General features: G+C 41.7%; 1 protein-coding gene across 2 annotated transcripts in view; it reads right to left on the reverse strand.

Annotated features, from left to right (window-relative positions):
- LRPPRC (leucine rich pentatricopeptide repeat containing) overlaps positions 1-10,349 on the reverse strand; it is a gene marked incomplete at its 5' end in the record, with an annotated part of 87,389 nt that extends 77,040 nt beyond the window's left edge. Inside the window, one exon of one of the 2 annotated variants that reach the window (XM_082277214.1) lies at positions 10,159-10,349. In XM_082277214.1, coding sequence (XP_082133340.1) covers positions 10,159-10,349 — 191 coding nt within the window. The remainder of the gene's footprint in view (positions 1-10,158) is intronic. The other variant, XM_082277215.1, reaches the window with a different exon arrangement.
- Positions 10,350-15,216: the final 4,867 nt, after the last annotated feature.

Below are 15,216 nucleotides of genomic sequence, written 5' to 3' on the forward strand. Positions count from 1 at the left end.
TTGCTGATGAATAGTCTCAAAACCATTCCATTTTAAAATAAACAAATATAAGTGATTCGTTTCAGTGTCTTTCTACTTGAGAAGTCAGTCATACATTTTCTCACAGTGATACGTTTCTCTGAGATTTACAGTTACTTTCACCTGATGAATTAAATGGTTCAAATACTATTCCCACAAAAATAAAAATTAAGTCATCCAAGTGCCATAAAAGTCTGTTGTCCCATTACAGCTACTCACTAAAGCTCTCATAAGGTTTTGAAAAATCTCAAGAACAGTCACAGATAGATCTTCCAGAACACAGCAAATCAAGAGAGCAAATCATACCTTCCTTGTCAATTAAAATGCACAAGAACTAATGCAGAGGCCAGTGTGATAAACAACAGCTTAAACACCAACAGGATAGGATCACTCCACATTTTGCAGGATTTACAATAACCAACACGAAGCATCCGTCCATTCTGCCATGTAAACCAAACATCAACAGCAAATTTGTTTAAATATTTATTTTCTCAAAAAAAAAATACAAGAAGCATAATGAGAAAGTGTTCTTATTTCCAACAAAGCAATAAAAAAAAGGCTTGCCTTATTTTTTTTTTTAAGAAGAATAAGTTGATCTACCAAAGAACAAGAAAACTGTATGTGTGCCACAGCAAGGTTATGAACAGCCTGTGCAGGTGAAATTATCATTACACACAAGCATTTTAGCAAGTCTGTTCTCAGCTGTGATTACAACTGCATAAAATAAACCAGACTATCCTCCTCCAGAATCCTATACAAAAAAAAGTAATACTTGCTGGGTGGCAAAACCAAGATGTAGCAACTTCTGAAATTGCCCTCCCTCATCTCTGGCTCTTCAGACAGCTCTTCAGCTAAATTTTTGTAAGCTTTCTAGACTAGTTTAAAAAAAACCCAAAACCCCTAGTTTGTACTCCCTGCTGTTAGAGGTGCTCCAGGAGTCCTATACAGTAATGGCTCCACATTTTGTGAAATAGCAGCCTAAAAGCCAAGAGTGCTGACATTCTTGACAAAACAATTTCCTGCCCCTGAAGCTTTTTCACAGGTCTATCTGCTGGCTGGTTTCTCACCAAACAGTGGTAGTTTAAGGCTCGAGGAGAGGAAGTCCAGTGGAGGAGAAAAGCTTGCTCCTGGCAATTGTGTGTTTCAGAAGCACTGGCAGCAAGCTGCTAAATGGCAGAGAAATCATCACTGGGGTACAAAAAACAGACCAGTGGTTTACCATGTGGTTGCCTCTTGTGAGCAGAAAGTAGCTCAAAGACCAACTTTTTCCTTGCTGTTTGAAATCTTGATTTGGTAACTCAGCAGGCCATAAATTCTAGAAGTAGCCTGAAGCAGAATCTCTTTCCTAATGGAGCCATGACAGCAGTTTAATAGATTATATTTGATTTTTTTAAAGTATTTTTAAAAAATCCTTTAATAATGAAGAACATCACTATGATTTGGCATTACCTTTTTCAAGAACACAGTTTTTACATTGCCCTATCTCTTAAAGTTTACTCCTGAAGAATATTCCAGAACCCAGCAAATAATCTGCATGGTATTTCACTAGGGAAAGGATAAGGAAGAAAGAATTGAAGGGAAGAAAGACTGACAAAAAAGGACAGATCCCCTCTTTCAGCCTCCGTTCTACTTCCTGCTAGATACAAGTTCCCACTGATCCCTTTGGGCTAGCTCTCATTCTACTCAGATCTGTGAGTTTATTTCACTCACTAACCTAGCACAATGCCAATTCACCCACTTCTACAAAAAAGTAAAGTTACTGTTCCATCAGGTTAGAGTGGAAACAGCTCACAGTGTCCACAACCCACCAAAATTAACCAGAATAAAAAAGAAATTGAGAAAGAAAAGGTACCCAAAATCAGAGAAATTAGAAATAAAACAAGAAAAAAAAAGAAAAAGAGCTCTGAAACACTACTTTTCAGGGTAAGCAGCTTGTCAGCTTAACATCAAACTTTTTTGTTGCTACTAGTAATGCCACCTCTTACTAAAAGTATTCCCAAGGGTGTCATTTTCCCTGATCTTTCCCTCCTTTTCCTCTTCTCCTTCTATTGCCTCCTATAACCAGAAACAGGGTACTTTTGGAAAACAGAAGTCATTAGACTAATTCGCATAAAATCCAGTAGCACAAGGTAAGAATAACAGTCAGATAATAAATTTTAACTCTTCCAGGATTTAATAAACAAGTGAGATGCCTAGAACTTAAATAACTCCTTAATAACACAAACAGCAATACTCAGCTTCGAGCTAGCCAGTTGATAGCTACAAGAATGAAATTGTAGTGATTGCAAGTTATTTTTTTATTAAAGATAGAAATAAAAAAAGAAAATGGTATCATCCACTCTTATATACCCATTAAAAGAGCTACTTGAAAGCTTTTCAGAATACTTCCAGAAAGGTTACAAAAATGCACTGGAAGCTGCGGCAACACAGGGCTGTCTTTGTAACACAGAAATTTATATTTTGATTTCCATTAACAATCAAAGCGCAAGTCGACAAAACTCTTGTGCTTCAGATTAAAATTGAAATTAATTTCCCTATAAAAACATGCTAATGTTTTATAGTATTTTTCAAATAATTCAAATTATTATTTTATGACATACAGAACACTTCTAACTATAAACAAATTGGTATCTAACAGTTCTTAGGTCCTGCACTGTTTTAAGAAAGCCATCCTTGTAAGATTCTCCACATGTCAGAAGTCACAAATATTTTAAAGTACTTGCCCAGCTCCATCAGATGAAGTGTAAAGATAAAACCAGTATGTGCATGCTCAACATAAGATGGTTAACAGCATGAGAAGACTCTAAAGTTTCATTTGCTACTTAACTCTCCTGCTTAGCATTTAGCATGATGCTATTTATAACATTAAGATTAGCATATTACAGCATATCAATTGCCACAGTTGCACACTGTAGAACACCACAGACTTATATACAGTAAATTCACCTTCTGAAAGCTGAGCAGAATTGGGCATTTCTATTTACATCCCCCACAATATTGCCAAATATTGTTGGTACTGGTGCTTCTGTTAATTTATACTGATTAAAGACATTTTAAGGAATGGCAATATGGGAGTCTGTTTCAGTTTGAGACAGACAGGTGAAAACTGTATGAGATTATAAAACAACCTGAGGAACTCAAACTTTCACTGGCATCCGCCTGAACGATCATCATCAATCTGAAATATGTTTAGTGTAAGACTCAGGTGTACCTCAGTATATGTAGGCCTTCAGCATTTGAATCAATTACACTCTCAGCACTGTTTACAGTGCTGTGTAATGTTAAGCCAATCCCATAAATAAGAATTTTTAAAGAGTAACTGTGGCTTCAAAAGCTGAGTGAAGCTGCAGCATCTACTGTCTTGAATCTGGTATGTATCGCAACAAATCGAACTCAAAACTTTAAAAAACCCAGAAAGACCAAAAAAAACCCAGGAGTTCACTATTCTGTAAGATGAAAGACTGAGCAGACCAGAAAGTCAGCTTTCAAAAAAGATACAAACTTAAAAAATTAAGGGACGCAGCATTAGGTTTGATTTCAGGCAACCAGGCAAAGGACAGGAGAACACAGTAGACATGGTGAAAGTTTATACTAATGGCACAACCTCTCTATGAAACACAAAAAGAAGCTGACAAAATGAGGCAGTTATCCATGCATCAGGAAATCTTTAAATTTCAGAAGTTGAAAAACAACACACAATTAAGGAGAATAGAAAAAAAGCAAGGATAAAAATCAAGAAGGCCACATTAACCATTTCAGTCAGGAAGTCCCCTAAAAAGGCAACAAGAAAGGTTTCTAAATTTAATAAATTTGATAAATTTAATAAATATGATTTTAGAAATTACCTTTCATAGGGAAAAAATTACAGCTTATTTGGCTTTTAAGAAATGTTAATTGCAACCATCCTCTGTAAATTTTAACTATCACTACTAATTTTAACAAGGAGATGGGGGTGTAGGTGAGAATACAGAAGAATGACTCAAATCATTTCTGAAAACATTAAGATATATTAAAGACAAATTAATGGATCTTACTCAAACTCCAGTCCTTTGGAATTACTTTGAAAAACTCATAGAAGTTATGGGAAAAACAGAAGCATAGTAAAAAAAATACAGACTGATGTACAAGCTTTTGGCACCACTTTACCTGACAACCTCATAAGCAAAACAAGGAGATACAATGTACTTCTAGCTAGAAAATACGGGTGCAGCAGTTGCGTAAACAAAAATTTTAAATATATATACAAAATTAAAATGCGGTTTATTGAGGAACTGGGAATATTGTGGGAGAGTCTAAGTGAAGCTATGTCCTGACCCAACTAGGAAACAATCCATGTGCAATAATAGCTTCAATACAGACCACAAGTTGTATGTTTTGGACAAAACACAAATACAGAAACTTAAGATGGGGTACAGCTGGCTAGACCACAAAGTGCAGCCGACAAAGTACTGAAAATGAGGCACTGCTTGCTAAGCATGAAATGTCACACAGCAAAAAAACTTCAAATTCTCAAGTCCCGAAAAAAGGAACATAGCTAAAATACAGATAATGATCTCTTTGTCATGGTGTGTTTATTCAAGAAAAAAACAAGTATAAAACACTCAAAGGACGCATCTATCCCATCCCACTCTCCAACCAGAGAAGCAACTGAACCAAATCCATCAGGCATCACACAACCAATACTAATGGCTCTAATATTAATTGTAATGAAATACTTGAACAGGATACTTCAGTCAAGCTTTCTCATTTGGAAGCTCATAAAGTAAGATTAGGAACAGGGGGGGAAAAAAAAAAAATCTGTCATGCATGACCTTGATACTTCTGATCCTGCCTCAGTTCAAGATGTTAGATTACATAGTTTTATGATGTAATCATATTTTCTCAATTATTTTAATTAACTTTTTTCAGACTTAAATGCTATGCTACACAACAAAACACATACTTCCCCAAGAGCTGAAATGAATGCCAAGTACTTACTTTCATCAATTACCTTCAGATAGCATTTTAAGATTTTCTCTATGTGAAACACTTTATCTGTAAGCACATAAAGCTGCACAATAAATTTCTTATCTGTTTGAATGAGCAATCTGGTTCTTCCCCAAAATGTGTAGTTTCTCTCTACTATGCTTCAGAACTGGGAGAAGCTGAAAAGGATATATTGAGCCCTGTGAAGTGATTTCTCTCCAACTCCCACAATCACAAGATTAGAAGTAGCCTTCAGATACTGGAGCCTTTACACGATTTTCAGCTTTGTCTCCACAACGGCAGACCTCGCCCACACAGGAAAGGTTAACTGTGCATTTGTAATGCCAAAACAAGTGGTAACTGCACCTCCAGTTTAACTTACAGCATTGGGAAAGTAGCTGAAGATAAACTCACAGAAAATCTTATGCAGAGATGAAGTGTGCATGGAGAAATTTATACAAAGTGAATTAGTAAAATTCTTCTGTTTACAAGGGTTTCAGTGAGAATCCCAGTGCTGTACCCACATACTTATGTCTTCCACATTGCTAGAGCAGACTAAAGGCAGTACCTTTAATTTCCTATAGGAACATATCTTACACACCAGCTTGAGTAAATAAAGTTCCATCTTTCCCAAAACTCAAAAAGTAGGTGATGCTCATGTTTTCCCTTGCAGCAGCAGAAAGTTTACTTTCTGTAACACTTGACCAATTCCAAATATTCAAAAAATAATTCTATTTATATATTCATCTATATATTTATTCATATATTATTTATTTGCATAAGTATATGAAGATAACCACGTTTAATTATAAATATGGATATTTGCCTCCCTTTATCAGAGCTGCAATAAGGTAGCTGCTGTGCTTTTTCTACAAAAAGTACTGAATATTTTGTTCTTTCTAACTAAATACGCAAAAACTGCATTAAATAGTTCTCAAAATAAAGCCATGTTGAAGTAGAATAATGGCAAACTTAAGTGAGTTAGAATTCATTAGTGTACATAAAAGCACTCCAGATCTAACACTAAATTTAGTAAACATAAGACTAAATGTAGCACCTGAGATCCCAGCACAATTCACACAACTGTTAGAACAGTATTTTTACTGTTAGCCATGATCAGCTAGCTATACGAAAAGGCCACAGTGTTCAGGCCACTGTACAGTTGCTTAAGGAGATATAGCAGGATCTTACAACAGAGAAAAATTAATGTTTTTTCATGTAGACTGAGAAAGCTCATGTTTCTTGGGAGAATATCTAGAAAACTTGCCTAAGTGATTCACAAGAAGCAAAACAGAAAACCTTTCCTTTGTACTACACTTAGGATCTTAGGAAAAAACTCTTCACTGAAGAAGGTGTCAAACATTGGAACAGGCTGCCCAGGGAAGTGGTGGTCACCCTCCCTGGAAGCGTTCAAAGGACAGGTAGATGTGGCTTTGGGGACATGGTTTAGTGGTGAAGATGGGAGTGTCAGTTAACAGTTGGACTCAATAATCTTAGAGATCTTTTCCAACCTTAACACCTCTATGATTATGCTTTCTTGGGAAGTATCTTGGCATTTTATATCCAACAGTAAAACACATAAAACAACTATAACAGCAGTGACGCTTGTGCAACTTTATTACAACAGAGTATTATGAAAAGCAAGTCTACTGTATGTCTCCTCTCCATTTGAAGACCCTTCCTTCTATCATTTTGCTAATGTAATTAAGCATTCACTACTATGCTTTTATTAAGCATTCAGTCTTACATTTTTGTCCACTGGTAATGGACTGCTGAGTATGATCGTGAACAGCCAAAAAGAACTTGGTTGCAGCTAATCTAAAAAAAAAAAAAAAAAACAAAACAAAAAAAACCCCCCAAAATTAAAATACACCATTCACCATGCCATGAATCATTTGGGTTTTTAACTTATGACTTAAGCAAACCCATCCCTCCAGCAATCTGAAACCTTTTTTAAAAGGATATTCACTCTCCCATCTTACCAACATACTTGAAACACATCACAAAGGATCAAAAGGCAAGAGTCCTTACAAGCACAAGTTGTAATAAGGGCATAGCATCTTCCATGCCTGGGTTAATTTTCTTCAAAGTAGCAAGTATGGGGCTGTCTTTTGGATTTATGCTGAATACAGTTTTGACAACATAGAGACAAGCTCATGAAGGAGCAGGATCCTGGCAGGACCTGTGGGCTGTACAGAAAGGAGCCAACACTGGAGTGGGTTTGCTGGCTTGGTTTCTTTTTGTTATTGTATTGATTCTCCTTGATTTTCCTCCTCAGCTAAACTCCCATGATCTATGCTTTAGGAGCCTAACTGTTCTCCTTCCCTGATTTAGAGCAAGACAAGGTGGCCAGCAACAGGGTGGACAGTGTGGGAAGAATGGAGCCAATACGCTTTGTCTAAGCACTAACTTTCCCACAGCAGAAAGCTGTAACATCAAACCATAACATCATCACCTACAGTATGTAGAATAAAGGCCCCCCCAAAGTAACCTGATGTTAACTCAAAAATCTACTTTAAACACTTGTCAATGGAGACGTTTTTTACAGCATTCTTGACAGTCAGATACTAACAGCAAATTCAGGCATTTTTTCCCTTAGTGAAGCTTCTGTGAGCAAAGTCCCAGTAAATAATTCGTACCACGTAAGTTAGCACACTGCTGAAGTTTGCTGTTGTAGATCTCAAGTTTGTTGTACTGCTCTACCATAGTTTAATAAAATTGCATGGCAGGAGAGTGACAACATGTAGCTGAACATTTCCACATTTCAGAGGTGGCCAAGTGAAAGAGTAAATGTGTCTTAAATCTGACTTGTCATGAAATGCTTCTCAACCATTAGTATATGCATTTACTGTCCTAACTCATTTTTCGAAGAAGTTTAGATTAAAAATCAAAGCAATAATGATGCTTTGATAAAACCTTGGCTTGAATGTGAAGCTTGCTCTTTCACATCTCTCACATTTGCAACTTTTCTGTAACCATTATTGTAATGATAGTCACAGACTTGCCTCTGAACTGATTTTATCATGTTCCGTGCTAAAGTGACTATACCAAGCACATGTAAACATACAGTTATTTACAGTTTTCTTGCAAAATACCAGATAATTCCTATTTATTTATTTAATCTTGAAACTGGGTGTGTCTTCCCCTACTATCCCAAGTAGACTGCATTTCATTCTCAAAATAATCTTGAGACCTGAACAGCAAGTATAGCAAGCCCAAATGTTGTCCATATGCCAGTCTAGTTCTTCAAAGGAGGTCCAGTTCCAGAAATTAAGGCTTAAGTAAAAAAAAAAAAAATAATCAGTAAATAGTTACTTAAGGTAAAAAAATTAAATTAGATCATATGCTTAATACATGAAATTTCAGTTTCTAAGTATTACGTTTGCTTTACACTTCAGCTCTAGATCATCACTTGTGCACTAGGATGCCTGAATACATACAGTAGTGTGACACAGAGATTTTAAGTGAAAACTTATCTTAGGAACGAAATTACTGGACAGGAAGAACGTACAAAAAGCTTCAAAAGAGTTTACAGCATTATCACTGAACTATCCCACATATCACCCGATTTATACCTGAAATTAAGTATAATTTGGTGTAAGAAAAAAGTATTGGGAGGGAAACAGCCAAAAAACCAAACCCCAGCTGTAAGAATCAAAATATCATCACATAAAGCACTTCTAAAGTTCTTTCTAGAAATGGAGTTCTAAGGGCAAAAAACCAGTTAATCCTTCACCAAGTCACACATGAATTTTGGTGAATATTATTTTTCGCAACAAATTAATTTAGGGAATTAGGCTTCCAGCTGAGTAAAACAAAAATTAGTTGCTAGAAATAAGAAAGGTTTATTCTTAATTTGCAGCTAAATAAACGTGTGGTTCTGTTACCAACCATAAATCAGATATTCCTGGTTCCTAGCTCTTCCTGAGCTGGTTTACTCCATCCTTCACACTGACTTTAGCATTTGATGGCATCTTCAATTATTAAAGCCCACAGAAAACTACATATCTTTTTTAGGTAAGATTTTGGCCAGGCTACCAATAAAACAGCCCCAAAGTAAGACTAATATACAATTAAGGTAGGGAAATTAGCAACAATGTCCTTATTTTGACAATGAGACTTCCCGCTAGGAGTTCTCCATTTTTGATCCTTGTCTTTTCCCATCCCTTCTTCTGAACAAACTCTGGAACTCACCAAGTCCTCTGCTGACCATAGTTATCTATTTAGAATGGCAGAAAACTGTTCCCGTTTTCTACCAGAAATTAAGCTACATTGACTTAGAGAGAGCATCAGAGATATAACACGAGACAAGAGACTGAACAACCTTCTCCCTTGGGTAGCACTAAGCCCTTAGATCAGCTCATGAATCTGTATGTGTCTAGAGTTGTGTTAATGAAGGTTTGTGTCTCTAAGCTTCCTGCAGGGCACCAACCACACGTAACTGTGGTCAAAACCACAACCAGGATGCACACAGGTGGGTAGGACAGGGTGAGTGTTCCACCCTACCTGCATGATGGAAGGAAGAGAGTACTCTAGCAAAGAAATCAAGACGTCCCTCTTGACAAGACACACAGCAGAGTATGAGGGCACGAAGAGAAAGCCCAGATTCCAACTGTGCAGGTACTCAGAGTCAGTCACAGAATCACGGACTCATTTAGGTTGCAAAAGACCTCCAAGATCATCGAGTCCGATCTGTGACCGATCACCACCTTGTCAGCTACAGCCAGAACTCCAAGTCCCCCGTCCAGTCGTTTCTTGAATGCCTCCGAGAAAAGTAACTCCATTCCATCACTGCTTATCTCCCCTGGTCTCCCCCTCCTCCTCGACGCTCCCTCCACACGGCGTGTCCCCCCACAGCCATGTCCTCCAGAAGTCAGGGCTCTGGTCTGGTCTGAGCCCAGCGCGCCGGAAGGCGCGGGCAGCCCAGGACGCCCAGCCTGAGGGCAGCGGGGTTCCCGCGCGGCCTTCACCCTACGCTCACCCCGAGGCCGCGCACATGCGGCGAGGCCGCCAGGCCGGCCTAGGGTGAGCTCCACCTCGGAGCCCCTGGGCCAGCCCCGGCGGGCAGCACCGCAGGGCCCGGCGGCACGCTCGGCAGTGCCCTTGGGCGTGCGGAGCGCCGCCTCAGCCGGCCCCGCCAACCCTACCAGGCAGCGCGGCAGCGCGGGATCTCACCTGGCGGGGCCGGGCGGTGGGGCGGGAGCGGCGGGGGGGCGGAGGAGCGGCGGGAGCAGCGGCGGGAGGCGCGGGCGCAGCGCCCGGAGGCGCCCGGCGGAGCTCAGCAGCGCGGCCATGACCGCCCTCAGCACGTGAGCCGCGCGCCGGCGCTGCGCCGCCGCCGGCCCCATGTGACGGGGGCGAACCATTCCCCGCAGGGGGGAAGCGCTGAACCCGGTTTCGAAACGAGCCCGCTCAGGCGCCAGCGCGCTGCTAATTCCCACCCCGCGCCGCCGATGGGCCGTTCCACGCAGGCCCGGGTTGGGCTGCCCGGCAGCCAACCGGGAGCGGCCCCGGCGGAAGGCGGGCGGGCGGGAGGAAGCGGTGGGAAGCGGTGGCTTCCCCTGCGGGTATTCCCCGGAGCTCTTCCGTGCTGTTCCGTGGGACGTGCTGGCCCTGCCCGCCTGGCTCTCCCGCTATGCCCACCCAAGTACTGCTTCCCTGCAGCCCGGCGGCGGCCGCCGCTTCCTCGTTGCCCCTGAGGTGTTCCAGACCCCGCCGAAAGCGTGGCGGGAGGCGCGCACGCGCGCCAAAAGTAAAAAAAAAAAAAAAAAAAAGTCCCTCAGCCGGCTGCATCCGATTAATGGGAATAAACCGCGTCTTGCCCTCGCCTCTGGCTGGCGTGTACGCCGGGGAAGCCGTAGGGAGCTGGCCTGGGAAAGCTGCTGGTCGCTATCAGTCTTTCTGCCGAAATCTTGCCATCGCCTGGGAGTGACGGGCAGAGGGAAGAACTTTATTAAACCGAGTATTAGTAGTAAATCTCTGCCTGAGCTCGCTTGCATATAATTACTAAGATGCCACCTGAACTGATGCTTCGTTTTAGCATCCAAGTTAACCTGGTTGCTATGACATAAACCATTAACTAAGGCATTTAGAAATTAAATTTATATTTTCATGCAAAAACCATATCATTATTTTTGCTCTAACTTGCAAATAATTACTCTAAGGGGCAGATTGTTTTCCATCAAATCGACTTCGACCAGCCATTTCCAATTACACTTCACTTGGAAAGGCTTGTCTGACCATTAAGATGCGAAAGACTCAGTTTTTAAAGTCATGTACACTCATTTTTGTTATTTATCGGAGTCCTGGATGTTCAACACTGCTCACTGAGGAATGAGATGCAGCTTGTAAGACAATATTTGCAATGCTACTCTTCTCATGTCTTCTGCTGTATCACTGTTAACAGCGTTTCACGGAATACAGAGTTCAGTCTTGGGAGGAAAGCTAATGTCTTTACAAACAATTTGATGGGTGAAGGTATGGGTGTTAAAATCTTTGAAATGGGTGTTAATGTTTCTATTAACTTTGGGCAGCGGGTTTGTTGCAGAGCCCAGACAGCTTGGCTCCTGAAACAGACAGGGGTCTGCACAAGCCGTTGAAGCCAACAAGCCCTGAATTTTGGGGTAATATAGCAGGTTCAAGGGGGAAATTTGTGGTAGGCGGTTCGGGAAGGCTGTACCTTCCTAGTACCTCGGTCAGTGGGGAAAAGAAGAGGGCAACGTGTGGCCGGGAGCTTAGGATAAAAGGAGGCTAAGCCCTCCAAAACCTCGAGAGAGAAAATGCTGTGGGCGTGTGCCCTGGTGGACTCTCTCCCTTTATTCGAATAAAGTTGCAGGACTCCTCTGTCTCCTCTTTGGACATAAACCTCTGGCGTTTGTGGATTTTCCTGAGTCTTAATGAGGAAGAGCAATGTTTCTTTACGCAAGTACAAATGTAATGCTCACTATTAGGCTGGGTTAGGTATGTGCCCACCAACCTTGATGATGGAGTAGAGCCCCTGAGAGCTCACTTTAGTGCCACAATATAAAAATATCGACATTGTTTACAATAAAGACCAGAAATGATACAGCGAAGGACTGTGTCTAAGTTTGAAAGACAGGTGTCTGCTAAGGAAGGCGGGAACCTCTCCTGGAATGTAGAATATGACCCCCTTTCCTCTGAATTATTATAATTTTGAAATTAAGGGGCTTTCAGGCAAAGATATGGGAAAAGGAGTAACAGTTCTTTACTAGTATGGGTAAGTATAACAAGGCAAATGAACAACAACAACGGAAACAACAACAAACAAAACCAAACCAGAGCACCCAATGAAGTCTCGTACCGCCCTTTGAGCACTTTCCCCTCGGGTGCAGCTCCGCTCGCAGCCGGCAGGGGGCGCTGGTGGCTCCCGGCCGCGCAGGGCAGGTGCGATGGCTCCCCGCGCCTGCAGGGGGCGCTGTGGCGCGAGTTCTGGCGTGTCTCCCTCACGCGGTAATGGCAGGCGGGCTGGATGGCAAAACAGGGCTGCAGCCGGAACCTCGGAGCAGCGGCCGGAACAGCAGGGCAGGCTCACCCCGGGTAGCAAGCAAGAGGTAGCAGAAACCCGGCAGCTGTGGCAAGAGCTGCAGGGTGTCCCGGCAGGCAGGGGGTGCGTGCCTACAGTGTAGCAAAAAATCCAGAGCCATGGCAGAGAAACAGCGGGGCTAGGCAGCGGCAGCCCAGCTCCCAAACACAGCCAGGAGAGGCTCCCTTGGAGGGGGAAGGGGCTCGGGGATCCCGGGGTTTCCCCTGAGGCACCCAAGCAGATGGTGAAAGGGTCCTTTTTTAGTGAGGTAGGGTGTTAATAAGGTTCCAGTGCAACGGCCGCTACCACAAGCAGAGCTTCACTCACGGTAGAAGAAGGCAGCAAGAGGCAGAACCCAGCAGTGGTGGCGAAATCTCCCCACAGCAATCACAACCTGTTTCCCCTCCAAATGCCAAGAGAGCAAGAGCGCTAGAAGCTGCATCCAGCCCCTTTCCTCCCAGCCCAAATCCGTGGTATCTCTGCCCCTCCAAGGGAAACCCCCTCAGCTAAGAGAGTAGCCAGCCACAATCTTCCCGTGGCAACTTCTTTTGTCTTTCTTAAGTATCAGTCGTTATTGTCTCTTAACAATCTATGGGAGTAAATTCCCTAAAAGGAAGAAACAAAAGGAAAAACCCTAAACCCCAACAGACTGGAAGATAAAAAGAAAAAAATGAGGTGACATTGGGTAGCATAATAAACAGTAAGTTCTCATTACTGAGACTTCACTGCTGCTGAATCAGTAAAGAACAGTTTAAGAAGTGTTTTAGAAGATCGCTGGGACAGATGCTGACCAGGAATTACTCCAAAGGACAAAGAAAAAGCAAATTCTTTGATGATCCAGTTGGTGGATAACTGGATCTGAAACTAAGGGCTGCTCAGAGAAGTCCTGTCTTTTCAGTGCTGACTGAGAAGTCGTAGACATGATTCTGCTTCACAGGTAAAGATAACTATTTGCTTGATGAGAAAAGGAAAAGAGCTCCTGGGAAATTAATTCAAAATGTGATACAGCTGAAACAGTAGACTTAGGAAATTATATGTCCTGAAGTTCTCTGGATGAGAGGGTCTAGATCACATTTTTCAAGATCTGAAAAAGAGAAAAACTAATGAGTAAATTGAGACATAATGTTTATGGAGTCTAGGTGAGAGTTTTAGTTCTTTGGATGAAGAAGATGACTTGTGTATTAGAGATGTTATTTGTGGAGAAAAAATATTAGCCTTTTAATGCAAGAATCTAGAGAAAGGACTGTGTCACTAGCAGTAGCTGAGAAGCAGATTTTCCCCACAGACACGTACCATAGACCACATACTCTAAAAGTCTTTGCCTGATTCACTTTGCTCAGGGAGTTTATTCCCATCATTAAGATAATTACACCTGGGGATAATAATTAATCAATGCCAGGTTATATTCTTGAGCTCTGGAACTATGTCTCTGGTATTGAATTCCTATTCTCTACAATAGTTTCAGCCTATGCCAGGCAATTGCCTGGCATAGTTTGAGGAATTAACATTAATCAGCTTGGGACTTGCCAGTAGGTTTGGAGATGGCGATGCTATGCTGGAGAGTGGGAGGATTTAAAAGCAAGGATTCTGGCCAAATTCCTTCAGTCATCTGCATACTACCTCTGCTGGAACTTGTAAGTTCTCTTAAGGTTTCTGCTAATTCCATTGAGAATTTACCATAAACACTGATGATTAACTTTTAAAATTTAGTTGAAATGTGTCATAGAAATTTCCAAAACAAGAGTTATAATAACATGTGGTAATTAGAGTTTTCCTCATTGACTGTCCTGTCATTCAAATAAAACCCTGTACGTACAAAACATCCAAAAAAACTAGCTTATACTGATACGTGGAAAAGACTCCACTCCTGGAATAAGGAGTAAAGTCGGTATGTTTATTCCAGCGCTGGGACGCATGGGGGATAGCGCCTCCAAAGTCATGCGTGCCCACAGCTGCATTCAGCTTGGTATTTATTGGGTTACAAGTTCCATATCCATTGAGTTTCCCAATACACCTACGCATATTCATTACCCAGCCCCGCTTAGCCTCGCCTCGAATTACAATGAGCCCAAAAGTCATTTACATCCGCGTTGTGCTTGCGCAGTGTTGCTTGGTAGTCGAGGGTTCACCACCGGGGGTCTCCAGGGTGAAATAAGTCTTCCTCAGATGAAGTAAAGGGTCTTCCTCATGCTGAACTTATCACCTTGCTTCCCTGCACGTGCTCTTTATGTCCCTGGCCCAAGTCCAAACTTCCAAGACTGGTTTGAGTTAGTTTTAGGTTGAAAACAGGATCTTTGGTCAAGATTCCTTCCCTTTATCAATAGTCTCATATCTTCTCATCCTGCTCTGGTAGGCACAATAAGTGTTGAGCAAGCTGTATCCATTGCTTCTAACAAACAACTTCTTAGCAAATCATTTAACCTCTGCTTCCCCATCCCCCCTGATTCAATACCACAGTTGGCTTTGGAAACTTGGAAAATCCAAAGTTAAAATTACGCTATAAATGCATCGCCAGAATCTCAGTGTAAAACTTTTGGAGTGAATGATCCAAGTTGTGTCAAAGTGAAGGAAACATAAGAGGACATGTAGAAGAGAATCAGTGTTGGCCTAGAACTATTGCCTTTAGGCAGTGTGGATGTGGCTGCTGTGCGTCAGAGGGTAGATGGTAGCAGGTATTGTGTCTGTTTAAC

This window comes from Coloeus monedula (genome assembly GCF_965178545.1).
Source record: "Coloeus monedula genome assembly, chromosome: 2".
Lineage (NCBI taxonomy): Eukaryota > Metazoa > Chordata > Aves > Passeriformes > Corvidae > Coloeus > Coloeus monedula.